The following is a 27,571-nucleotide window of genomic DNA, read 5'->3' as shown; positions in this document are numbered from 1 at the left end:
CACTCCCTGCCCTGGATCTGGCCACAACCCCAAGGGATCATTAACAGTTTCCAGCTTCAGAGAGGATTATCATGCAGGTGGTGAAAGGTGGAGGGAGATGGTTTTAGAAGACCCTTCTGGAGAGCTCTGAACAGCAGCTCAATGGGAAATGCTTGGCTTTCCGTACAGCCCCTGTATAGGGACTGAGGGCGGGTGTTGCACCCCAGCAAAGAGCCATTTCCCCGGGGCCTTTGTGACAGAAGGCACAGGCCCCGCATCAACTGTCAGCTCCTCCGAACACCAGTCCTAAATTGCCAAAAGGTGATTGCCAAGAACTTTTGGCCCAAAGCCTGTGCTCCAGGATTGGGGCTGGGGTCATGGGGGTACCTACCAGGCAGCAATTTTCTTCCTTTGCGCACACCCCCAGGGTCCATTTGAGACTCACCAAGGATGACAGAAGACACACTCAGCCATGTCCTTTTCTACCTGCAGGCCAAATGCAGCTTTGCAGGGTGGGGCAGATACACTCCAGTTGGCCAGCCGCATCCCAACTTGCCACTTGCCTAGCCTCAGTGTGTTCAGAGGAAGAGTCCTGCTTCCTTCACCATAATGAGGAAAGGGACTGTTCACGAGTGGGACGGGGCAAGGGGAGATTGCTACTTCAAGTCGGGCCTAAAAGCGAAGGCGGCTCTCGTCATCTCTTTCCGCCGCTGCTTCCCACTCTCCCCACCTCCCACTCTGAATCCCTGTTAACGTGAAAGGAAAAGCAAGACAGCAAAGAAAATGAAAGCCACGGAAGCTGCAGAGAATGGAGCCGGCTGGAGGTGAATTGATGCGCAGATGCTTGAGGGCTCCCCTGAAAAAGAGGGCGCTGGAGACGCTCAGCAGGACACCTCCATGGTGTGGTTGACCTGCCCCATGGCCTCGCTGCTTTCGGAGTGGGTGCAGGCCCGAGGGCGGCTGCCGTCCACTGAGCTGGCACTGGTAAGGGAGGCCGTGCGGGAACGGGCCAGGCGTGTCATACTCGCAGATGGCACTGAGGAGAGACAGAAAAGAGTGTCAGCCCCGCCACCGAGAGGAAAAGGCGTGTCAAAGGAGGGAGGAGCAAACACCACGAAGACAGGCAAAGCTGCGCAAGAGGAGGAAGCATGACCAGCCCCAGCGCAGGGATTCAGCCTCCAAGCGCACAAGCTTCTGACATGCTCCATGATTTGAGAAGAAGCGCTACCGGTCTGCCGTGGAGTGGGTGTGGGAGCAAAGAGTCCATGCTACCAGCATGCCTCTGGAGGGAAGGAGCACCAAGATGAATGCACAGTGGCCTCTTCAGCCACCGAAAAGGGTATTAGTGCCAGGCTTCAACGGGCAGGGAGGGAGTAGTCCAACTTTCAACCAGGCTACCAGCAAACTCTGAGTGCCCGCCCACCCAACCACTGGCAGGGTTAGAAAGGCAAATCTCTGGGCATGGAAGGATGTCCATAGGTAACCATGGAGCTGTGACAGGAAAGGGGTGGGGGCTGGAGATGGATTTAGAAGTCAGCTGGACAAATTGTATCGCTGGGTTATTAGCCACAACGGCCAAATGGAACCTCTAGGTTCAGACGCCTCTCATTGCCAGGTGCTGGGGAGCAATCCGTATGAGAGGGATGTTGATTGCAGGCCTCAGTTTGTGGGCTTCCCTGGGACAACTGGTCAGACACTTAGAAACAGGATGCTGGACAAGGTAGAATCATAGAGTTGGAAGGGCCTATACAGGCCATCTAGTACAACCCCCTGCTTAATGCAGGATCAGCCTAGAGCACCCCTGACAAGTGCTTGTCCAGCCTCTGCTTAAAGACTGCCAGTGAGGGGGAGCTCACCACCTCCCCACGTAGCTGATTCCACTGTCAAACAACTTACTGTAACATTTTTTTCCTAATATCCAGCTGGTACCTTTCCTCCCACAATTTAAACCGATTATTGCTTGTCCTATCCTCTGCTGCCAACAGGAACAGCTCCCTGCCCTCCTCTAAGTGACAGCCCTTCAAATACTTCAAGAGAGCAATCATGTCCCCCCTCAACCTCCTCTTCTCCAAACTAAACATTCCCAACTTCCTAGCCTTTCCAAAGTCCCCTCTGGGAAGATACAGGGCGCCTGCCTTTAAGGCAATGACTTGCCTTTGAAGTAATGTGGAGTAGTTTGAACACATGAAGCTGCCTTATACTGAATCAGGCCCTGGGTCCATCAAAGTCAGTATTGTCTACTCAGACCAGCAGCAGCTCTCCAGGGTCTCAGGCGGAGGTTTTTCACATCATCTACTTGCCTAGTCCCTTTAACTGGAGATGCCAGGGATTGAACCTGGGACCTTCTGCATGCCAAGCAGATGCTCTACCACTGAGCCACAGCCCTTCCCCATCTGTGATGCCTCTTTCACACATGCAGGTTATCCTTAGGTGCTGCAGGACATGTGCAGAAGCAGTGGTTCTGCCAAGCATCCCTCTCTCCCCACGCAATGGGACAGGGTGAACAGATGCCTCTCTGGCAGCTGGCCTTTGAACCTTAAGCGTAAGCTCAGCTCACTGGAATAACCCCTGAGAGTTCCTTGGGGATGGCTGGGGTTGAGGGGGGGGGACTGGGGTGTTTTGGACACCCGTCCTTGGGGTTGGGACACAGCTGCCTCCTGCCTGCCCCACTCCCTTCATCATCCACTTAACACGTATTGATGAACTACACATACGTTTCCCCAACAGGGCTAACAGCAGCTCCCTGTGTCCATTTCAGCTCATGGAAATAGCGATGGGGTGGGGGGAGCTTAAGGTTCCTCTCCCTGTGTGCCATAGCCCTGATCCAAATCAGATGCTCATGCACATGGGAAGCACAGAAGTCCCAGACCTGACAGAATCTGTTGACCTGACCCAGAGACATAAAGGCCTGGAAAGACTCTTCTCTCTTTGTCCCAACCCTCAGAAATGATAGCCTCTGGGTCTCCCTCTCCACAGAGAAACCCTCATCGGGCACCCCCACTTTCTAGCTTCAGATGACCATGGCTCTTTTTCTCAGGCTTGCAGTTTGTTCGATGCTATTTTTAAGTATGTTGGTTGAATTCTTAGATTTTTAGTGCAGTTTTTAACCCGCTGTTTATTATTTATTGAGTTGTAGTGTTCTCATGTTGATTTTTATAGTGTTTAAATATTGTTTAGGGTTATTTTGCAAGCTGCCTTCAGTGACACCTGTGGGAAAGTGACACAGCTAAATATAAGGCAAATTTTTTCCTGGAAGAGCCATACGTTCCCAACGGGGTGCCCCAGGTTATCGCAGTGCTGTAGAGGATTAAACTGGGTGCAATCCAAGAACTAGAAACCAGCTTTTCAAAGGCATTTCGATGAATCCTGATATACCTCCTAGGCTGGCCCGACCCTTAGAGCTTTCAATTTGCATCCACAACTCCTGAGGGATACAGAAGAAGCCCGTGAATGTGCAGGCCAGTCTTCGCAATGGGATTCACCCGGCAGAACCAGCTGTGAAAGCTGTAGTGGAGCACACATTCTGCACAGCACCGATGTGCATGGGATGGAGGCGGAGTCAGGGCACATGCGCATGTCGGCATGGAGGAAAGCAGGCACGGTGCAGTTGAGTGTGTGGGGGGGTACCTGTTCCTCCACTCAGCCTTCGGTCCTTCAGGTATGCAACTAAGAAAGAGACGGGGGGCGGTGAATAGGAGGTGAAAGGGAGGGACAGAATCTTGGTGGAAGCAAGAGGTTTCTTTGGAAAGATGACACAGTCAAGGGTTGACCCCTCCCCTCAGGCAACAAAATCAGCTAAAGATCAGACAAGGGCATCACAATCAATAACCAGAGAGATAGAGAAGGCAAGGAGAGTTCCACATACACATGTGCACACACACACACACACACTTGCTAAATAATGAAGTTGCAAACATTGTGCTAGGCACAAACGCCCATCAACTCTCAACTCTCCCATTTTGGGAAATCACTGAAATTTTAGCAAACTTCAGGGCTCAGAGTCTAAGGACATAATTCATTGTTCCCACCTTTGTCTCCAAAGTTACCCTGGGTCCTGCCAAGCAGGTGCGCACTGGGAGGTCCTCGATGAGATTCTCAGGTGCAAAGGGGGCAATTCAAATGCTGGCTGTGACAAGTGGGGAGACGGGGCTCACACTCCGTCTTCTGCATGCCATTTCCCCCAGGCCTTAACTGCCCCAGAGAGCTCCTATTTGCCCCCACTGCAGACATTTATGTGTACGGATGGACAACATATACGTATCCCCAAAGCGGCAAGCAGGGCTCTCTGGGGCCATTTCAGGTCTGGAAAATGGTGTACATGGGGGAAGGCTTAAAATTCCTCTCCCCACATGTCATGGTCCTGATCCAAATCATCCCACATGCGTCTGAGAATGTAAGTTTCAACCAGGGAGTCCCAGCACTCAAGACTGAGGGATGGCCTCAGGAACTGTGTGGTTAGACCCCATGGTCAGCAGATTTATTGTGGCCTAAGTTTCAAGATAGTCCACAAGAACATACTCCTCAGTAAATCGGTTAGCTTTTAAGGTGCCATGAGGCCCTTGGTTTTCAATGCAAACAAAATCCAGTGGATGGAAACTTCAGAGACTTTGACGCAAGCCCCTCATCCTCAATTCCCTGTCTGTAAAACTGGCACAGGAGAAACCTGTTACGGAGCAGTTGCAGCGATGAATGAAGCCAGCATCCAGGGAAACAAGAAAACAAGCCACCCCACTAGAACACTGCTAAGGACAGCTGCTTCACATGTTACTTCTATGGAGTACAGGAAAAACAACTGCATAAATATGAATGTGGGAACGGTTACCAAGAGTGGACTGATGTCAGAAAGCAGGTGTTGCAAAGTCAAGACTTGCCCAATGAGTGGGCAGTTTCCACATGCGTTTTCTGACATGGCCAACAATAATACAAGATTTGCAGTAGGCCAAGAACTCAAGAGGGGTAGAGTTGAGCTCCGTGAAAGATAGGAAGCAGCTGCTAGAATAGCATCTGCAACAAGCTGAGTCAGTGGAGATGGATTGGCTCTGGCTGGTTCGGATCTGAATATTTTTCTACCATGCAGGCGCCTGTTCCTAAACCACTGATACTAAAGGCTGGAGCTGAACAGAAGCAATTTCCTCGCTGCCAGATGCACTGCTGGAAATTACAGCAGCCCCAATGCACCCACTTGCCAAGTCATCAATATCCCTTAATATATTCCCCCAGGCTGAGACGCCCCAATCAGCAGTAGATTGTCAGCAGTTTCAGTGCTGATCACCAGTTTGGGAGTGGGGGGTGGCAGATGCAGGCTTCCTTCTTCCCCCGCAGTGACTGGTGCTACTGGGGAATATACTGGGGACGAGGGCTATATGCATGCAATCCTGGCTCCTGAATGGACCTTTGGATCCAAGGGAAACACAGAGCTAGCCTTCATGAGCCCACATATTTCCGCACTGAGCTTGGGATACACACACAAGACAATTTCTGCACACAAAGAGCCCTAGTTGGTTCAGAGTCCGTACACACATACCCATCTGTACATACAAGCATGACGAACACCTCTTATAACCTCTGACTTGCACACATGCACCTGCCAAGTCTCTATCTCCTGCCCTGCCGATGCCTAAAACTAAACCAATACTTACTGTAGCCCATCCCCTGCAGAAAGTACTTGAAAGCTTCGGTCAGTTTTCCAGGCTGTTTAAGAAAGCAGAGGGGTGAGGAGGGAGGTGAAAATTGAGAGACAGACACCCAAGAACCAAGTCTTCTGGGATATTTGGCTGCCAACCTAAGGGCTTTTTCCTGGGAGTAAGCCCCACTGAATAACACAGGACTTAATTGCTCCCTTTCATTATATTACTTAAACGGAAAGGTTTAGAAGCTGCAATTTCAAAAACTCAAAACCCTTACAGCTGTCTCTCTCACAGTGTCTGAAGCACATTCCCCCAAATGCTGGATTTCACAATGCAAATATATTTATTTAAAATCAGCTTCAATGATTGGGACATTAAAATAGGGATTTTCTTCAGATGCAACTGAGCCAAGAGAAGAAAGTAGCTCCAGAAAGAGAAGAGTTGGTTTTTATACCCCTTTACCAAAAGGAGACTCAAAGGTAGGTGGGGCTGAGAGAGTTCTGAGAGAACTGTGATTAGCCCAAGGTCACCCAGCAGGCTTCATGTGGAGGAGTGGGGAATCAAACCCGGTTCTCCAGATTAGAGTCTGCCGCTCTTAAACACTACACCGCACTGGCTCTTAACCACTATACCACACTGGAAGCTTTCACCCAGAATAAACACACAGAACAGGATTGTCTTCCAAAGAGTCTCTGTGAAGCCAGAGAAGTGCTGAAGAACTCACCTGTGTGACTTGGGGGAGACCACCAGAATCAGCCATCTAAGAAGAAATCAAAGTTTGGATCAGAGAACTCTCCCCCTCCAGGGCCTTTAAGAAGGAGGATCCCCCACAAAACGTCTTTTGGAAGTCACTGTTCGAGCCCTGAACCACCTCTGGCCAAGCACCTGACTGCCTCCCAAAAGCCTTCGTCCAACCAGGAGTGTTTCAAGATGGCTGCCCTCTCCTTGTTAGCACTTTCAGCGAGACCCTTTTGTGTTAAAAAATACAAGGTGCCGGCAACTGGCACCTCTCTCAACCCCATGAGAGAAAGATCCTGATCTGCACCTCAACAGCTGCGGTGCGACTAGTGCGCTTGAACGTGGGCCGCATCCAACTCCTATAAAATAGGAGTGGAATAGTAATTCATGGGGAGTTTACTTCTACCTCAGAGCACAGACAGGGAGGGAAAAGGCTGGAGGGAAGCTCTTTCAAGAACAAACGCACACAATGTCCTCCTTCTACCTGCCTGTGCTGCACTTTAAATGCCAACCACTCATGCCACTGCGACTTCTAACAGTTTGCAAGACTTTTTGAAACAGCCACCCACTCTCCCCTCCCCTCAAATGGAGCCCCTGGGAAAGCAGAGGGCAGGCCTGTCTGGAGGTTGTGATTGCTCCTCATCTTGCGAAGGGTTGGAAAGTCCTTCCGCTGGTTCTTGTAGTCACATTTCCGTGGCATCACTGGCTATGCTAGGCACTGAACTAAATGGCCTCTGCCCCAGAGTGCTTACAATCTAAATCAGAAGCCAGATGTGGATGTGGAGGAGAGGTAGTGAGGCAGTAAAGAAAGCCACCAAGACAAGGCTCAGGAAAGGCTTGGCTAATCAGGAAGAAAACACCCTTGAAGACCAAAAGGGTGGCAATTGCTGGGGTCTGACTCGGTCCCAAAGAATGGGAAAGTCAGTGAGTGTGTGCAAGATAAGAGGACAATACAGGAAAGAGAGGAGACCCCCAGCTTATGTGTCTTGCTCCTCTAAAAAGTGGCAATGGGGAAATGAACGCCTCTCATCCGCCTTACCTTCAGGAAGGTGGTGGTGGTTGGATCCAGCTTGGAGTTACACTCAACCTGAAAACAGCAAAGATGACATTTCAAAAACAATATCAAGCCAAGAACCAAGGGCTCAAATATCCTCTGCAGCTAAGCCATCACCCCTACCACCCACCCACACACTGCAATGGAAAGAACCCTCAAGTAGTTGAGAAACGGGCCTTCGTTGAACTGTTAAAAGGTATTCGAGTGATGTTTCTCGCCCTTATGACTGCACTCAAACACGTGAAAAACTCACACCCTTGAGGACAGATAAAGGAGCTTCTGACACAATTTAGTCAGTCCCAACTACAGCTGCCAGCTCTAGGTTGGGAAATTCCTAGAGATTCCTGGTGAACCTAGGGAGGCAGGGTTTGGGGAGAGGAGGGGCCTCAGTAGGGTATGATGCCACAGAGTTCACCCTCCAAAGCAACCATTTTCTCTAGAACGGATCTCTGTCATCTGGAGATCAGTTGTAATCTCAGGAGATCTCCAGGCCCCATCTGGAGGTTGCCAATCCTAGTCCCAACCCCAAATCAGGGTGGGGTGCAAAAAAGAGTGGAGTCTGCGATTGACAGTGGGGGCTCTATCTTTACTCAAATCCCAGCCATCTAAAGAAGAAACAATTTGAATATTCCCAAACAGCTACCAGGCGGAGACCACACTGGAGTTAGAAACAGGACATTCAAAATGGTTTTAAGTGTTTGGCAACCCCCCAGAGACCATCAGAACGATATTATTGTGAAGATCCAAAGCCTGTTCCCATAGCCTCCACAATTGACCCACAATTCACACACACACACACACAACCCCCTTTTTACTTTTGCAAAGGCATCTGGGAAGAAGGCCGGGCAGTGAACGGATGAATGGAAAGTGTTTCCTTGGCTTTCCTTTAGCATTCCTATCCCCCTCCCACATTCCATACACCAGATCTGTTCCACAAATTGTGTTGCCTTCCTCTAGTGTAAGGCACCTTCCCCCAACACAAGAGGCTGTGAGGGAAAGGTCCTTTTTTTGCTGGAGGTCGGCACCACCATTAGCGGAACAGATCCCTGAGATCCAACCCATCAATCTAAGTGTAGCTGCTGAATTTGCCAGGGAGGCAGGGCAAATTTGGGGTCAGAAGCAGCTGAGCTTTCTGCAACTTGCTTCCCTTCAGCCTCTGCATGCCTCTCAGTGTTGCAACCCACCCTGAGCCTCTGCCAACGGGGCAGGCCTGGAGGGTCAAAGCCACCACGCCTTTGGGTTGTCCCCCTTACTCACCACACCATCTTCGGCCGGGGCGTTGTCTCCCACCACCAGCATCACGGGGCAGCTGCAAATGCCAAGGGGAGAAACGCGATTAGCAGAGAGTGGCTCTCTGCTGGTTGGTCCTCCCCTCCCCATCCAATCAGGAGCAAGCCTGTGACCTACCGGAGTGTTTTGGCATTCGGGACACTCCCGGGTCGGTTAATGTCCAGGTCTCTGCGGCTGAGGGAAAGGACAACTGTGAGCAGGTCACTGAAGTTAGCATCTGCCAGGGAGAGGATGGCAGTCTTCTTCACCTCTTTCTTTACCACCACCATTCATCGCAAGCCCTGTGGCTTCCCAAGATCTACACATGGCCAGCTGCTTTCTCCTTCGAGGAGGCCTGTCCTTGGGGACCACAGCTCCCAAAGTAAAGGCAACCACAGACACATCCCTTAAATACAATTTTGGGGTTTCTGACCTTGACTGAGAAAATGGTGAGCATGTTTTTGCTACGCTCATGGAGCCACTGATTGCAGAGGGCATATAATTCCTCCGTACTTATTTATTTATTATTTCAATTTAATACCCCACTCTCCCTGGCCAAAACCGGGCGCAGAGCGGCTTACAATGAAATTGTATCCCATTTAATCAATAGAAACCATTAAAACAGCATTTAAAATAGCCTTATAAAAATTATATAGAGTAGACCAAATATCCTAAAATTACTTAAGGCGCCTCTAAAGCATAAAATATAAATTACAACTAGGCGAGCAGATGGAGCTAAAATCCCAGTTCGATATAGGGAAGTATAACAGTGGTGAGGGTTAGGGAGCCCAACAATCATATATAGGAAACTGTATCTGGCTTCAACCATAAGCCTGGTAGAATAGCTCTGTTTTACAGGCCCTGCAGAACTCTTTGAGGTCCCACAGGGCCTTGGTCTCACTAGAGAGGCTATTCCACCAGGCAGGGCCAGGGCTGAAAAAGCCCTGGCCCTGATCTAGGCCAGCCGGACATTCCTTGGGCCGGGAACCACCAAAAGGCTGGTATTAGTTGAATGAAGAGTCTCCCGGGGAACATACCAGGAGAGGCGGTCCCACAGATACGAAGGTCCCAGACCTACTCAAGCAAGACAATAATGGGCTTGGGGAGAAACTGTTTAAAGACTGAGGTCTGGATGTCTCGGGGATCTGAAAAGGCACCATCCAAATAAGCAGAAACCCAAATTTTAAGCCCTGGTGTCAAGACGGCAACTAGCCACACTTCTGAGCCAAGTAAAAAATCCAAAAGGTGGCCCCCATTCGCCTGCTCAGAACATCTGCCGAGGGACAGATCTCTCATTAGGCACCTCTCACCTGCTGATCCTCCTGCCTGGTTCCTTGCTAGGTCCCCTCATGCTCAAGGGCACATCTACACTTACACACTTACTCAAGCAATTGGCCCTCAGAGCAGTCTGGGGAAAGGCAAGCACAGAAGACCTGGCTGAAGGAACAGGCAAGAAGTATCGCAGGTGGCATAACGCGAGAACCACAGGCCCAGAGAATCGGGTGGGTTACAACCTGGGTCTTGTGCCTCTACCACAGAGCTGGTGGGGGACTCAAAGCAGCTGAGAACACTGTTCTCCCCTCCTCCATTTTCTCACAACAACAACCCTGTGAGGGAGGCCAGGCTGAGCGTTTGTGATGGGCCGAGGGTCACCCAGTGAACTTCCATGGTAGAAGTGGGGATTCAAACCTGGATCTCTCAGGATCCTAGTCCAACACTCTATCCACTATGCCATGCCCACCCCAGAGACACCATTTCTAAGGGTGGGAGTCAGCCACCCACCGCTTTGGGATCTTGCCCACTCAAGCCTTTATATACACACTGAAAGCCCAGCAGGCATGGCTGTGCAGAAAGCCTGGGGGACAGGCAAGAAGATACCCCTCAAAGGCTCAGGGTCCCCTTCTAGTCAGGGCTACAAGTGGCCAGTGGCCAGGCTGATGCTGCAGTCTGCCCTTGGCCCCTCCCCAACCATCCTACACAGTTCTTGCAGTTTTGGGCAGCCCTTAATCGCATGGAGGCATTAATTCTGCCTGGTGGCTTTTTTCGGGTGCTGTCAAGTCTCCGCTGACTTATGGTGACCCCGTAGAGTTTTCAAGGCAAGAGATGTTCAGAGGTGGTTTGCCATTGCCTGCCTCCACATCATGACCCTGGTGTTCCTTGGTGGTCTCCCATCCAAATACTAACCAGGGCCGACCCTGCTTAGCTTCTGAGATCTGACGAGATGAGGCTAGCCTGGGGCTATCCGGGCCTGATCAAAACTGAGGTCCAGCTAATAAAGGGCCCATTGCAGGAAAAGAAAGAGGAAATCCTCCCCTCCCTGGAAATGCTGAAGGGATGGGATGGGTGGAAATTCCCCACCCCTTCCTTCTGAAACAGGCATTACACAGACAGGGAACTTGCTATGGTGTTTGCAGTTAGTACCCAAATCTGAGTTTGCCATATTAAAGAGCCATGTACTGGTGGCAGAGTGAGGGGGGTGACCAAAGGTTATACGGTTCACAGTTGCATACCTGTTGTACATGTTCCAGAAGAGCTGCAGGTTACACTGGTTCACCATGCTCCCGATCTGCTGCCGATAACTTTGCACCAGTTCTGTGTTACTCACCAGCTCCTCCTACAGGTGTAGAAACAACAACGGACCAACGAGAAGCAGTCAAAGCTCCACTGAGAACAGAACCTGAAAATACCTCCTGTAGAATCTGGGGCATCCAGCATAACTCTAAGGCAGTGGTTCCCAACCTTTTTTTGGGCCTTGCCCCACCTAAGCATCTCTAAAATCCTGATCCCCCCGTGACTGTCACCAGCTGACTGCCGTGTACATTCTGAGTTTAATTTTAAAAATGTGTATGTCACAATATATATTTATATACTGCATATGAGGCCCCTTGAACCATAAGAAATGCAAAAAAATTCACTGTTAATAACTCATTCTCGAATTGCCCCCCTGTGGGGCATGTGCCCCACGTTGGGAACCACTGCTCTAAGGGGTCCCCAGCCCTATCCATCTGCAAACTTTCTGGGATGGCAAATTCTGCCCTTTTCTGAGTTGGTGAGGGCAGCTAAATAGCTATTTGTACTATTAAACATTAGCTTAGAATCTACTGTGGGGGTGTCGAACTCATTTGTTAAAGGGCCAGATATGACATAAATGTCACTTGGTCAGGCCGGGCCAGGTGTATCATAAAATTTAATGCCACATACCAGAGGTACAAACTTTACAGAAGACACCAAAGCCAATTAATGATTTCTTTTTTACTTAAAATACAAACATGCTTAAAACAATAACACTCTTACAGTATTTTATTTAACAGTCTTTGATAATTGACACCTGGTGGTCCCTTCCAACTCTGATTCTATGACTTCAGAACTGGGGGAAAGGCTGCCTCAACTGGCTCACAGGCCAGATAAGAGCTCTCTAGGGGCCGGATCCAGCCCCCAAGCTGTATGTTTGACACCCCTGATCTACTGCATTCTGGGACAGAAACAAAACCCCAGTTTGTTACAGCACAAAAATTTGCTTGCCACAGCAAACTGAGGCTAGACTGCCAGACTTCCTAAACTGGGAAGTCTTCAGTCGCAGCTCTGTGCACGCAGGTGGAGAGAAGGCAAGGGAGTCCCAGAGGCAAAAGGGAAACTATGCTTCATGTTGTCACAAACAAGCTCTGATGTGTTTGTCAGAGGTTGCAGGATATAAGCCTTGGAAAACCATTTCTGTGCTTTAGACCAGGACTATATTCAGATGTCACAAACACAAAAGGGAAGAGGAGAAGGAATGAATGTTCTACAGGGCGACCAGCAAAGGGCTGTAAAGCAACATCTATTAAGCTGGGGTCAGGCACCCCAACTCCTTCTCCTTTTTTTTACCTGGCTGAAGAGGTGAGACAGCACAGAGTCAGGTAAAGTGCTCGTCAGGCCGGAGATCTGGGAATTTAAAAGAGCAAAAGAATTTAAAAAAGCAGTGCTCAATCAGAGTAACAGTCTGGTCCTAGACATGTCTCCTGGGACATCTGCCACACAGAAATCAGCAGGCTGAGGGTTGCAGCCCAGAAATCTCTCAAGTTCATCATTCTTTTCCCAATAGTCATCATCTGGAAGTTTCTGGAAACTTACAAGAGTAATGGCCATCTTTCATTATCTGTCTTCAGCATTTGAAACGCAGAGGTCTATTGCCCCCGCATTTAGCTACACAATCATCAGTAGACCTCTCCACCATGAAAATTTAACCCATTTTAAACCAGGCTAAACTAGTGTCCATCACCACATCTCGTGGCTGTTCAGAGTTACAGGCTAAGGGTGTGAACAGTGTGTCCAGGTTCAAATTTCATCTTAACCATGAACTCAGTGGTGGAAAGGGTTTAGGGAAGCCACAATTCCTTCAGCTTTGCTCTCTTATATGCAAGATGCTAGTTTGCTATGCCAGTAAGAAAGACTAAAAAATAAATAACATGCCGTCAAACTGTAACCAATTCACGGTGACCCATCTTCAGCGTGTTCAAGGCAAGAGATGAACAGAGGTGGTTTGCCATTGCCTTCCTCTGCATAGGAACCCATCTTCCTTGGTGGTCTCCCACCCAAGTATTAACCAGGGCCAACCCTGCTTAGCTTCCAAGATCTGACAAGAGCAAGCTAGCCTGGGCTATCCAGGTCAGAGGAGAACATTAAGTGCTTGAAAAGAATCTTGTGCACTCTCAAGGAGTGTTTAAAAAAAAGAGACCTAGGGACTAGCTTTCTCTGTGGCAGAGAACTCATGTGGGAAGCTTACATTAAAGATTTAGAAACCAGAATGGAGGTCGGTCTTAAATCTCATCAGCAGGGCACTGGTAGATGCATTTCAACCTCCATTATACGGCTGTTACCAAAGTGCCTGATGTCCCAACTTCCCTTCCCAATGACACAAACCATTCTCCTAAACTGCGAAAAAGGAAACGCCCTCCCATGCAAATGAAGTCTACAGACCCAGTTAAAAAGCTTCAAACTGAACTTCCAATCCCTTCCTGGACTGGTAGCAACTACCCTATCAGAGAGAGGTATGGACTTTACTGTTTGTATACTGAACATACGAAGCAGCCTGATCCAACCATTGGTTCTCGTAGTTCAGGGTTACCTGGCCGGAGTCTCAGGCAGAGAAAGGTCTTTCCCAGCCCTGTTGGCTGAGATTCTTTTCACTGGAGATTGAACCTGGGACCTTCTGAATGCAGAACAGGTGCTCTGCCACTGAACAGCAGCCCCCTCCTTTCTGCATTCAAGGAGCACTTCATAGAAGTTCTGTAGACTTAGGCCGCGCCTTCCTACCTGACAGGAACAAGGGCTGTCGTTACTCTGCAGCCAAGCCCTAGACCTCTCCCTCAGCTGTTTCACACACCACCTTGAGCGATTTGGCACAAATACCCCCACCACTGTCACGGAACAGCAGTGGTGTCAAGGAAGGAAGACGCCTGCTCACCTTAGTGGCTGCCCAATCGATCCATCCTTTGCCGTTTGGGTCAACGTTGATCAAAACAAGGCCTTCCACCAGATCCGGGAAAATCAGCTGCAGACAGACAGATGGAGACTATGAGAAACAATCAGAAATAATCACAGCACACATCCAGATGATATTGCTTGTGGGAGGGTGTCATTGATACACAGCAGCAAGGACATAGCCTGTCCTCTTGAAACTCCCCACAAGCTCCCCACAATTTCTCCCTGAGAAATTAGCTAACCATGCCAGAAAAGGAGGGTGTTTGGGGCAAAGCTCATTTCCCAGCTCATTTCAACAGGCCTTGATTGTGAGCAACCATGAGTGGAGGGTCATTCATTCATGCCTGAGGGACAGTCATGCGTTTGCAAAACTTGGGTATACTAGTTGCTGTACACAGGATATCTTCCAAATGTGGCTGTTCTCCTGGGAAAACATGGTATCCTTGCTTTGTTACCAGACCTAACCACTTTTCAGGATTTCAAAACTCTTGACACTAGAAAACTGTATTTGAGATTTGATAAGTGTTTTGGAACTTTCTGGTCTCTAAGGGTACGCAATCACAACTGTCCAACAGTGAGCATTGTCCCTGGTAAATCAGAATGGTAACAAGAGGTGTGGCTTTTTTATCCTTCCTTTATTGGCATAAAATCACATTGCAGAAAATTACAAAGAGGAATAGAGATATTGGAGTACAGCATTTACAAAACGGTTAAAAGATGGTAATTCAAATAGAACCGTGAATAGCAACTGTGAGTACAGATCCTGTGTGAGATTTTCACTGGATTTTTTATTATGATGCCAGGATGTAATCCCTTATATATGGTATAAATGTACAAAGATATTTGAAGGTCAAACAGATTCATTTGTAAATTGTACACCAGGCCATGATTTGGATTCTGGACATGCTGGGAGGGAAGATGTGATTTAACCCTTCAAGCTCTGCTTGGTTTTGCTTACTGAAACCTGGCTTCCTGCACCTTTATTAGCTGTTTTAAGGTTGCGGGGGTGAGTCTGTCTTTTTCCCTTTAAAATGCAGCGTGTGCAGCCCTGTTCTCATTAGCAAAACCAAGCAGGACTCGAAGGGCCTCTACTTCTTTTCCCCTATGGCCATGATCAACATGGTGGCTGTGGTTTTGTGCCATTTAGTTTTTACAGACTGATCTCTATCATGTCTGTTTTGGCCCTCATGCTAAGAAAAAGGTCAACAGAGGCAGAAGCAGGTGAGGCTAAAGGGGCAGCGTCAAATCTCAGCTCTCAGTTTTGGACCATGGTGCTGTCCAACCAGGAGGACGAAAAAGCTTTGAAAAAGGCATTCAGGTCCCAATCTAGTCCACTACACTGACTGTACAGATAGTAAGTAATTGTGGCACATTAACTGATGCTGAAATGGTAAGGGAGATTCTGCAAGCATGCCCGTAGAGCTGCAACCCTGTGCACATCTACAGTGGAGTTTATCTCCAAGTAAAAGCACAGACTTGGGCTCCAGATTCCAGAGAACATTGTTGTGGGCATTAATTTGTCTTCTTCCTGAAGTTCCTCCCATAAGGCCTAAATCCAAGCCTTCTTATTTATTATACCCCAACTTTTCTCTCCAATGGGCACCAGAAGCGGCTTACAACATTCCTTCTCAATTTATCTTCTCAACAACCCTGTGAGGTAGGTTAGGCTGGGAGAGAATGATTGGTCCAAGGTCACCCAGCAAGCTTCTGTGGCAGAGCAGGGGTTCAAACCTGGGTCTCCATGATCCTAATCTGACACTAACCACTACACTACACTCCCATCACATGGTTTCTCATGGCTGGAGGTCACTTACGGCAAACTTAGCAAGGACATAGGCACCGGCTCCCACTCCAATTCCGATCACGTACTTGAACCTGAGAAAAAGAAAGTCAATTTCTTTGGAGCCGCTCCCTGGTCGCTTCCCGACTGCGAGTCTTCACTGGTCTACCTTCCGTCTTCACTCAATCCATTTAACATGAACACATGAAGCTGCCTTATACCCTTGGTCTATCAAAGTCAGTATTGTCTACTCAGACCAGTAGCAGCTCTCCAGGGTCTCAGGCAGAGAAGTCTTTCACATCACCTACTTGCCTAGTCCCTTTAAATGGAGACGCTGGGGATTGAACTGGGGGCCTTCTGCATGCTAAGCAGGTGCTCTTTCACTGAGCCATAGCCCCTCCCCTAAAGATCCAACCTGAGTTTTTCACTCAATGTTTACTGAACTCACATTGGCCCATGAGCCAAAGACAAGGGACTAGGACACTTTGGATAGTTCTGCCAGTTCTAGCATAGTATTGTTGTGCCAATGCTAGCCAACCTCCCTATTTGACAGTGACATCAGCGAAATACCCACAGAACTGGGTTGCAAAGTGAAAGCCACCTAGCTCACATTTCGGTGCTTAGAACCAAGGACCGCACCTGAATAGGGGCCACTTTAGGCCAGCCTTCTGTAGGGCTAATGCCATTAGTGGTGGTGGAAAGTGCTGTCAAGTCACCCTTGGGTTTTTCAAAGCAAGAGATGTTTGGAGGTGATTTGCCATAGCCTCACTCTGCATGGGCTGAGAGAGTTTAGAGAGAGCTTGCCCAAGGTCACCCGGTAGGCGTCATGTGGAGGAGCGGGGAATCGAACCCGGTTCTCCAGATTAGAGTCCACCACTCTTAACCACTACACCACACTGGCTCTGTAATGCCGTTAGTGGACTCATACTTCCAAGTAGGAACTGGTGGCCCATTTTGGCTTTATTGCCTTATTCCTCAGTTTTAAATATTTTATATTTTAAATGCTTTTAACTGTCTGAAATGTTTTAACGTTGGCTGCCTTGAGGACCCTCAATGGAGTGGAAAGGCAGCACAGAAATCTTTTAAATAAATAAATACATGTTAAACCCATCAGCATCACCTGGCCTGTGATATCTCCCTGCACAGCCCTGCCCCATCATGCCATGAGAAGGAACGGCAAGACTCACCCGAAGTGCTGAACCACACTGGGCAGCATGGCAGCTAGTTGGTCCATGGAAGGATACTGGTACCTGTAAAGAAAGAATAGGGGAAGGCAGAAAGATGACCTTGTGCCCTGACAGAGGACCTGGGGTGCCTGACAGAGAAGCAGGGGTCTTGGAAGTTGCCAGACACAGATATGAGCCACCAACTCTCTGGGAAACTCCAAATCTCCCTTTAGGAAGCACATCCTCTCTCCCAGAAAGCACTGCATCTGCTGTGAGGAAATGCTGACTCCTTCCTTCCCCCTACTGATGGCTGTATGGCTGCCCTACTCTTACTGGCGGCACACAACTATCTACCTTGGTTATGCCTTAGCTGGCCTTTGCAGAGGCTCACCTTTGTCCTGATTTGGGGCCCGACTCCCACAGCTAATGTGATCAACAGCGCGGTTGCGCAAAGATGTTCCTCTCAAGGGCAGTATTGGCTAGTATGCGAGGAACGCTTGGGGACTTTTGAAGGCTGAGCCCCAGAGGTGCGGCATGAAACAGAAGTAGGATTGCCAGCCTCCAGGTGGCGCCTGGAGAGCTCCTGGAATTACAACTGATTTCCAGACGACAGAGGTTGGTCCTTCTTGAGGGAGTGGCTGCTATGGAGGGTGGACTCAATGGCATTATACCCCTCTGTAGTCCCTCCCTTCCCCAAACCCCACCCTTCCCAGGCTCCACCCTCAAATCTTCAGGAATTTCCCAACCCGAAGCTGGCAACCCTAACAGAAGCCCACTATGGAATCACATGACAGAGCAAGAAGAGGTGGGGTTGCAAAGAAGGGAGGAGCTGGAATTGGGCTGCCAAGCAGCACTTCCCACACACATCTGCTCCCTCAAGGGAGAAAGAGTTGGGTCTCCCTCCCTAGAGGTACCTACCCCTGTGGGAACTGCGAGGCTCCTGCCTGCTGCCCTGGAGCATCCACGTGGCAGACGACAAAGTGCTTTGTGATCTCCTGCATATCCTCATAGTTGAAGAAAGTGTTGAAACAAAGCTTGTCTGCAAGAGATCAGAGCAGGGGAAGACAGGAGGAGATGAGCATCAAAGGCCAAAAGGACAGAGGACAAAATCCTGCAACTGATGGGGGAATAAAGAGGCACGATTGCTGCAATGAACTCTGAGCTACTCCAATTAGAGCTCTGCTGGAAGAAGTAATGGGGAAGGAAACTCCTTCTGCAGGCCACTCGTTACTGCTTCAGTGACTAGAGTCCTGGGAAATTAAATAGCTTCTGAGATCTGATGAGATCAGGCAAGCCTGGGCTATCCAGGTCAGGGCACCACTAGGAGCTAGGTAGGGTCAGCCCTGGTGAGTATTTGGATGGGAGACCTCCAAAGAATACCAGGCCCGTGACGTGGAGCTAGGCAATGCCAAACCACCTCTGAACATCTCTTGCCTTGAAAACCCCACCAGGGATTGCCATAAGTTAGATGTGACTTGACAGCAAAAAAAGAAGGTCAGTGGTAGAGGATCTGCTTTGCATGCAGAAGGCCCCAGGTTCAATCTCCAGCATCCTCAGCTAAAAGGATCATTTATCGTGGGATTCCTGAGAGCCACCGCCATTCAAAGAGGACAATCCTGACCTCGACAGACCAACTTGTTGTCCCAGTTTAAGGCCGCTTCAGGTGTTCTTTTGCACATGGCTGCACATGCTGATGGCCTCTTTTGCACTTTCAGTGCTTCCCCCACAACCCAGTATCGTCCAAGGTCTCCTGTGCTCCTCTGACCGACTTCTCCTCCAGGGCTCCCTTGGGGCTTTCTGCTGCCTACAGCCAGAGCACAGAAAGGGGCTGCTGGGAAGGTCTTTTCTTGCCCCCTCAAGTGCATCTGCTTGCTCAAAGCTGCTTGTTTAGTTGCTCTTCAAGAATCAGAGTCTCTAAGCACTTCAGTATACACGGTGCTGGGAGTTCCACGGCCAAAGGTCCAGAATGGGTTTTCATTGTAAATAGCAATCATACAGGGTCTTGATCCAGCAGTACCCCAAAACCTTCTTCTTTGAACCACACAGTCTTTGAATCAGTCTGGGGTGTCTCTTCCCCCCCCACACACACAGTGACTACTGGGAATACTTCCTCCGCCTGATCACATTCTTTTGCAGCAGTTGCCCCATGCCTCTAGAACAAGCCCCCAGAAGAGGCCAGGGGAGCTCCAAACCTCCTGGTTTTCCAGCGCGGCTGCAAAACAGAGCTGTTCCGGGGAGCTTTTGAGACTGCCTGGGTGAAAACTCTGCTGATTGGGACATGTGGTGTTTTTAGTTTCGAGTTTAATGTGTTGCCTTTTGGTTTGTTCAATCCAATTGTTTTATGTTGGTTTTTACCAGCATGGTGTAGTGGTTAAGAGCAGTGGTTTGGAGAGGTGGACTCTAATCTGTAGAACCAGGTTTGATTCCCCACTCTTCCACACGAACACACCTGGGTGACCTTGGGCTAGTCACAGTTCTCAGAACTCTCTCAGCCCCACCTACCTCACAGGGTGTCTGTTGTGGGGAGGGGAAGGGAAGGTGATTGCAAGCCAGTATGATTCTTCCTTAAGTGGTAGAGAAAGTCGGCATATAAAAACCAACCCTTCCTCTTCTTCTACCTTGTCCAGCAGAAAGATGGGTATAGAAACACCTTAAATAAATCAGTTTTAAAACGTTCTTATACCCATCCTTTCTGCAAAGAGCTCGGAGGGGCGTGCACAGCTCTCTCTTCCCAATTTGAACCTCATTAAAACCTGGGAGGTACGTTGGGGGGGGGGAAGAGGTAGTGCTTAGGCAAAGGCAATTTGTTGAGCTTCACGGCAGTGTGGGTATTTTAACCCAGATCCCTGACACTCCAACCACTCCACTCTACTGGCTCGGTGGGCTAACTCCTGTGGGCTCCCCAGCCCAGCCCCAATGTGCCTGTAGGGAATCAGCCTTCGTCTCCCATCCTGTGCTCTGTTTCTTCCTTTTTCCAGCCCCATCCATCTCTCTGGCAGCCTGCAGGCAACCCTGCCTTCCTCCCTTCTGCAGACTTCCAAGGTGACCTTCCTGGAAGCAACAGCAGCTTCCTGAGCCTCACATGATTGGGCTCTCATGGCTTACCAGCTGCAGCCGCTGCCTCTGGCATTAGCCAATCAGCATCAGGCTGTTGACACAGACATATGCGTGGCCTAAACCATCCATCATGTTAGTATGGATGGGCGGCGGGAGGGGTGGGGGAGGAATCGTTCACCTGCCTGAGAAAGGAAGCTCTATTTGAAGACTTGCTCTACTCTGCCTTCCCTTCCTGAAGTCCCCCGGGATCTCCGCTGCTCTCCGCAGCTCATGGTGGCGCCTCTTAATGCGGGCAGAGAACCGTGAAGAGCTCAGGGGGAAAGAGCAGGACAAGCAGCATGTGTCCTCTCGCCCCTGTGCTCCGCGGCGCTCAGAGGAGATGAACATTATGCACTTCAGTCTGCCTGCGAATTGCAGGCTCGTTTTAAGGCGTATTTATCTGTCTGAGGAAGCCAACTGTGACTGGCTGATTCTCATACGGAAATAAACGGTAGTCTTTTTATGTGCCACTGGACTTCGGTTTTAGGTTTAAGGACCCGTTTTCCTTTGAAATGCCAATCGCCGAGCAGGAGGGAGGGGTGGCCTGCTTCAAATAGCAACAGCAGAGGAAGGGGAAAAGATGAAACCCTTCTCCCTTTGTAGCACAGATTGAGGCAAATTGAAGGTGCAGGGAGCCTGGAATTTGTATTTTATAGTAAAAAAAGGTAAAGGTCCCCTGTGCAAGCACTGGGTCATTCCTGACACATGGGGTGATGTCACATCCTGACGTTTTCTAGGCAGACTTTGTTTGCGAGGTGGTTTGCCATTGCCTTCCCCAGTCATCTTCCCTTTACCCCCAGCAAGCTGGGTGCTCATTTTATAGTGGAGATCTTTATATTGTCGAGCCATTCTACAAAGCCACCAGAATTCCCATACACCTCTGCAGTAAACTTCTGTGCATCTGCAAAGTGATGTTTTAGCTGGGGGACTACAGGCCTGCCTTTTACACACCCTTTTACACCGGGTTCTTTACTGGAATACAGCCTGATCCTCAGCTCTGGGATGGATTTCGAAGGCAGGATGATTTGCTGAAAGGAGAGCCAGGCAGAACACTGTAGAATGAACACTAGTCATGATGCACACCTATTCTCTACAGTCTTAGAGGAGCGTGCCTATTATATTAGATGCTTTGGAACACAGGCAGGATAATGCTGCTGCAGTTGTCTTGCTTGTGGCCTTCCCAGAGGCACCTGGTTGGCCACTGTGTGAACAGACTGCTGAACTTGATGGGTCTTGGTCTGATCCAGCATGGCCTTTCTTATGTTCCTCTAGTGCACTGGTTCCCAACCAGGGGTCTGTGGACCCCCAGGGGTCCGCAAGAACTAAATTAAGGTCCGCGAAACAAAGTTATAAACCCATAATAAATTAATATTTTCAATTAAAAGTTCTCTATTATAATATATATATATTCAAATATTATTCTAAGTTTAATGTCTAACTAACAGTTATGATTAAAGTTTATTTTCAAATTCTCTGAATTTTTATTTTGAACCTTGGGGTCCCTGGACCGAACAAAAAAGTCCTAGTGGTCCCTGGTCAAAAAAAGGTTGGGAACCACTGCTCTAGTGCCTTCAAGGAGGGATTAAAAACTCTGGAAGGCACACAAGGACCAAATGTGCTACAGTGGTTCATATGCCAGAGTAGGACCTGGGAAACCCAGGTTCAAATCCCCACACCACTATGGAAGCTCATGGGCCAACCTCAGGCAAATCACTGTCTCGCTGCCTAACCTGCCTCATAGGGTTGTTGTTGTGAGGGTAAAATAGGGAGAGGAGGAAGTTATTGGGTCTCCAAAGGGGAGAAAAACAGAATATGTGCATCACTTCCAACTTATGATAATCCTATGAATTAACGACCTCTGAAAAATCCTATCATTAACAACCTTGCTCAGGTCTTGCAAACTGAAGGCCGTGGCTTCCTTTATTGAGTCAATCCATCTCATGTTGGGGTTTCCTCTTTTCCTGCTGCCTGCATCTTTTCCTAGCATTATTGTCTTTTCTAGTGAGTCTTGTCTTCTCATAATGTGACCAAAGTAAAATAGCCTCAATAAATAAATGTCTGGGAGGAGGGGTCTTTTACACTTTGCATCAGAGACAGAGGGGACAAGGGAGCTCATAAATCCAAGAGCAAACAGTACAGAATTTGGTGCTACTTCTATGTAGATTCACCCCACACATATCCTTCTCACACCTTAATGACAACTTTGGCTAAAGAAATGTGAAATGTTTTTTTTTAACCTATAGTTGTATTTACACAACATGTTTAATGACAGGGATTGGTGGAGGAAGCAGGACTGCGGGTGCAGCGTGTGGGAGGCGTGACTTTGAGTGCAGATCTGGGGAGGAGCTTTTGAGTAGGATAGCTCTAAGGTGGAGACACTCCTGCTCTTCACTCTGAGACCCTGATACCATGTGTATTTGTGAAGTCTCCAATGAATGCAATGGGTTTATGTCCCAGTAAGCATGCACAGGATTGTGGCAGCCAAGGTTGCAGCGTTTAGGGGAGATGCTAAAAGTAATGATAAGGGGATGTACTACAAATGACTACAAAAATGCATTGATTTTCTGAACCTTCACTGGAAATCACCAAAACAAAGGGGATTAGTTGCCTACAGCATAACTGTTTAATACTTATCATTATGCTATTATATACTGCTCATAAGTGTCACATTTTTAAAATCATTATACATTGTTATATTCTTGCTTTTTCTTCTGATGTAATTGACACAATTGTAACTGCTGTTATGACATGGCCTTTTAATTTTTTATTCTTTTTTTCTATATTCTGTTTTCTGTTCATCTATAAAAAATAAAATCTTATAAAAAGCAGTATCTATAGGGACCATCTTCAAATGGCAGATGTTAATAAACATTCTATGGGGGTGACTTATATCGTGTAAGAAATCAACCTCCTTCATTTCAACGTATTCGAGTGGTCTTCCAGAAAATCCATGTGTTCCTGCGGTCATTCTGAAGCAACCAATGCATCCCACATTCTCTTTCCTTCGTTTGAGCATCTCTCCATCCTTAAGTTTAAAGTTTTACCACTCAAGGGGGCCTTCATTTTGCATTGTCACCCAGAAGTGTGGGGGGGGGGGCGCACCAATACAGAGTCACAGCAGAGAAGAAGAAAAATGACACAGAGGGATTTTTAAAATTAAGTTTCACTTAAAGATCTTATGCATTTTGCAGAGTGCTTCGCCAGGGGATCTGTAAAACAACCGTCTCTCAGATTGTTCCCACCCTTTACAGTGGGAATGCACCATGTAACCAGATGCGTTTGGATTTGCTGTGATCTCTTCTCTCTGAGGTTTTGTCTGCATGACACCCTCACCCTGGGGAGTTTTCTGTTCATTTAAAAATGTCACCATAGGCATTTGGTGCATTATTAACATGCCACCCCAGGAATCTACCTCAAGATTTCCAGAACAATATCACCTTTTTGTCCCATGGCAATATTGTGCTCCCCTTCTGGGTGCACACCTTAACGTGGTGAGGGGGTTTGTGAGTGTCAGGGAAGCTGAGAGCAATACCGTAAGGGGTCTAGACTCTATCAAGAGACTAAACTCCTAGCAGAGTCACTCAAGACGGAATGGTCACAGCTGAGACACCAGACGAAGATGCATCCACCCCCTTAAGGGATCAATGGCCACATCCGCAGAAGAGAACAGGCAGTTCCAATGGGGATGGGGGTAGAGGAATCCCTGAAGGTTAGCTACTGGGCAGCAGCAGTAGTGGAAGGTGACACAGGCGGAAGATCTTTCGTAGACAAAGGCAGTGCCACTACGGCTAACTCTGGTTAGTACTGCGCAGAAGAAGGCACTGGTAAACCACTTCTGACCAACCTTTACCTTGAAAACCCTATGATGAGACAAACCAAAATGAATAAAGATATAGTGCTGGAAGATGGGACCCCCAGGTCGGATGGCACTCAATCTGCTACTGGGGTAGTACGAGTACGAGTAGTTCTGTTCTTAATGATGCGATTGGACTAAAGCCGAAAGGACGTTCAGTGGTTGACATGAATAGATGCAAAAGGAAAGTCCGAAGCTGTTCGACGCATAAAATAGGAACATGGAATGTGAGAAGCATGAATCAGGGTAAGCTTGAAATTGTTAAACAAGAAATGGAACGTATGGACATTTCAGTCCTGGGAATAAGTGAATTAAATTGGACTGGATTAGGACATTTTCAATCAGAAAATTACAAAGTGTTTTATTCAGGGAATGACAAAAAGAGAAGAAACGGAGTTGCTTTAATAGTGAGGCAAGATGTAGCAAAGGCAGTCAGGAGCTATAATGCAAAGTCTGACCGAATAATATCAATCAGACTTCAGGGAAAGCCTATCAACATAAGCATCCTTCAAGTTTATGCCCCAACTACAGATGCTGATGAGGAAGAAATTGAAAGTTTTTATGCCAGTGTTCAGGAAGAAATTGATCACACACCTAAACAAGATATGCTGATAATCATAGGTGATTGGAACGCAAAAGTAGGAAACAAAGCAGAATCAAATGTTGTTGGCAGATTTGGGCTAGGAGCACGGAATGAAGCAGGAGAACGCCTCGTAGAATTCTGTGAAGACAACTATCTGTTCATTGCAAACACATGTTTCAGGCAACCAAATAGACGATTGTATACATGGACATCACCAGACGGCCAGTATAGAAATCAAATAGATTATATAATTGGAAGCAGAAGATGGAGAAGCTCTATTCTCTCGGCCAAAACAAGACCAGGAGCCGACTGCGGTACAGATCATGAATTGCTAATATCGAAAATAAAGATAAAGCTTAAGAAAAACACCAAAACATTCATAGCACCAAAATACAATCTAAGCAATATTCCGGAAGAGTTTAAAGACCATGTAAGGAACAGATTTGCATTACTAAGTTCAAGTGAATGTAAACCTGAAGAACTATGGGTGGAAACTAGAGATATTATCAAGGAAGAATGTGCAAAGACTATTCCTGTAGCCAAATGAAAAGAAAAACCTCGATGGATGTCTGAGGAAACTCTTAAAATTGCCAGAGATAGACGAGAAGCAAAAGTAGAAGGTGACAGAAATAGAATCAAAAGTCTAAGTGCAACGTTCCAGCGACTAGCACGTAGACACAAAGAGACCTATTATAATAACCAGTGTAAAGAAATAGAAGAGAACAACAAAAAAGGAAGAACAAGAGATCTGTTCCAAAGATCCAAGAAATCAAAGGGAAATTTAAAGCACGGTTAGGCATGCTGAAAGATCAGCATGGAAATACATTAACTGAACAGGACAAAATAAAGAAAAGGTGGGAACAATACACTGAAGAACTATACAGAAGAGATGAAAGGATAAAAGATTCTTTCCAAGAAGAATCTTTTGAAGAAGAACCTACAGTTTTAGAAAGTGAAGTGAAAGCTGCATTGAGAGCAATCGGGAGAAACAAATCACCAGGAGCAGATGGGATATCAATAGAGCTATTCCAAGCCACAGAAACGGAGTCCATCAAAATCTTGACAAGAATATGCCAACAGATATGGAAAACAAAACAATGGCCCACAGACTGGAAACAATCCATTTACATTCCAATTCCCAAGAAAGGAGACATCAAAGATTGCAACAACTATCGGACCATTGCATTAATTTCTCATGCAAGTAAAGTGATGCTCAAAATCTTACAGCAAAGGCTGTTACCATTTATGGAACAAGAAATGCCTGATGTTCAAGCTGGTTTCAGAAAAGGAAGAGGCACTAGAGATCATATTGCTGGTTACTGGAGCGTACGAGAGAATTTCAGAAGAAAATCAGCTTGTGTTTCATAGATTACAGCAAAGCTTTTGACTGTGTGGATCATGAAAAGCTATGGCTGGTTTTAAAGGAAATGGGTGTGCCACTACATCTGATCGTTTTGATGCGTAACCTGTACTCTGGACAAGAGGCCTCAGTTAGAACAGAATATGGAGAAACTGAATGGTTTCCAATTGGCAAAGGTGTCAGACAAGGATGTATTTTATCTCCCTATCTCTTCAATCTATATGCAGAACATATAATTAGGAAAGCTGGATTAGATTTAGATGAAGGTGGAGTGAAAATTGGAGGGAGGAACATTAATAATTTGAGATATGCTGATGACACTACATTATTGGCAGAAAATAGTGAAGATTTGAAACAACTATTGCTGAAAGTTAAAAGAGAAAGTGCCAAAGCAGGACTACAGCTGAACATCAAGAAAACAAAAGTAATGACTACAGGAGAATTACACAACTTTAAGGTTGACAATGAGGAAATTGAAATTGTTCAAGACTTTCTATTCCTTGGCTCCACCATCAACCACAAGGGAGACTGCAGCCAAGAAATTAGAAGGAGATTGAGACTGGGAAGGGCAGCCATGAAGGAGCTAGAAAAGATTTTGAAGTGTAAGGATGTGACTCTGGCCACCAAGACTAGATTAATTCATGCCATCATATTCCCTATTACTATGTATGGGTGTGAAAGCTGGACAGTGAAGAAAGCTGATAGGAAGAAAATAGATTCCTTTGAAATGTGGTGTTGGAGGAGAGTGTTACGGATACCGTGGACGGCCAAAAAAACAAATCAGTGGGTTATAGATGAAATCAAGCCTGAACTGACCCTAGAAGCTAAAATGACTAAACTGAGGCTGTCGTATTTTGGTCACGTCATGAGACGACAAGAGTCACTGGAAAAGACCATCATGATAGGAAAAGTTGAGGGCAGCAGGAAAAGAGGAAGACCCAACAAAAGATGGATTGACTCAATAAAGGAAGCCACAGCCTTCAATTTGCAAGATCTGAGCAAGGCTGTCAAAGATAGGACATTTTGGAGGACTTTCATTCATAGGGTCGCCATGAGTCGGAAGCGACTTGACGGCACTTAACACACACAATATTGTGCTCAAAGGAGAGAGCCATTTTAGTATTTGCTAGCTACAGAGTTTAGAATCCAAACTGTCTGAAAAAATAGAGACTATCTGGCCATTCAAAACAATGGCTTCTACAACTTCACAGAATCACAGAGTTGGAAGGGACCACCATGGTCATCTAGTCCAACCCCCTGCACAACGCAGGAAATTCACAACTACCTCCCCTACACACACCCAGTGACCCCTACTCCATGCCCAGAAGATGGCCAAGATGCCCTCCCTCTCATCATCTGCCTAAGGTCATAGAATCAGCAGTGCTGACAGAAGGCCATCTAGCCTCTGCTTAAAAACCTCCAGGGAAGGAGAGCTTACCACCTCCCGAGGAAGCCTGTTCCACTGAGGAACCGCTCTCACTGGTAGAAAATTCTTCCTAATGTCTAGATGGAAACTCTTCTGTTGCCCCAGAAGGTCGGACCAGAACCAACGGGTTAAAATTAAATCAGAAAACAACTCGGCACCATCCTCTATATGACAGCCCTC

The 27,571-nt window shown here is 47.5% G+C and overlaps 1 protein-coding gene across 4 annotated transcripts in view; it reads right to left on the bottom strand.

Annotated features, from left to right (window-relative positions):
- Nucleotides 1–682: 682 nt before the first annotated feature.
- Nucleotides 683–27,571, bottom strand: part of NDRG4 (NDRG family member 4) — a 50,727-nt gene continuing 23,838 nt past the window's right edge. For 2 of the 4 annotated variants that reach the window (XM_056862256.1, XM_056862258.1), the window contains 13 exons: nt 17,992–18,112; nt 17,095–17,157; nt 15,942–16,002; nt 14,111–14,197; nt 12,532–12,588; nt 11,178–11,281; nt 8,806–8,862; nt 8,656–8,707; nt 7,384–7,431; nt 6,331–6,366; nt 5,619–5,670; nt 3,607–3,645; nt 683–1,015 (listed from right to left, as the gene is read on the bottom strand). In XM_056862256.1, the coding sequence (XP_056718234.1) occupies nt 861–1,015; nt 3,607–3,645; nt 5,619–5,670; nt 6,331–6,366; nt 7,384–7,431; nt 8,656–8,707; nt 8,806–8,862; nt 11,178–11,281; nt 12,532–12,588; nt 14,111–14,197; nt 15,942–16,002; nt 17,095–17,157; nt 17,992–18,112 (932 nt within the window). In that variant the 3' untranslated portion in view covers nt 683–860. The remainder of the gene's footprint in view (nt 1,016–3,606; nt 3,646–5,618; nt 5,671–6,330; nt 6,367–7,383; nt 7,432–8,655; nt 8,708–8,805; nt 8,863–11,177; nt 11,282–12,531; nt 12,589–14,110; nt 14,198–15,941; nt 16,003–17,094; nt 17,158–17,991; nt 18,113–27,571) is intronic. The other 2 variants (XM_056862257.1, XM_056862259.1) reach the window with 1 other exon arrangement.

This window comes from Euleptes europaea, chromosome 17, assembly GCF_029931775.1.
Source record: "Euleptes europaea isolate rEulEur1 chromosome 17, rEulEur1.hap1, whole genome shotgun sequence".
Classification (NCBI taxonomy): domain Eukaryota; kingdom Metazoa; phylum Chordata; class Lepidosauria; order Squamata; family Sphaerodactylidae; genus Euleptes; species Euleptes europaea.
Note: the sequence above shows the minus strand (reverse complement) of the source record. Positions and strands in the feature narration are given on the sequence as shown.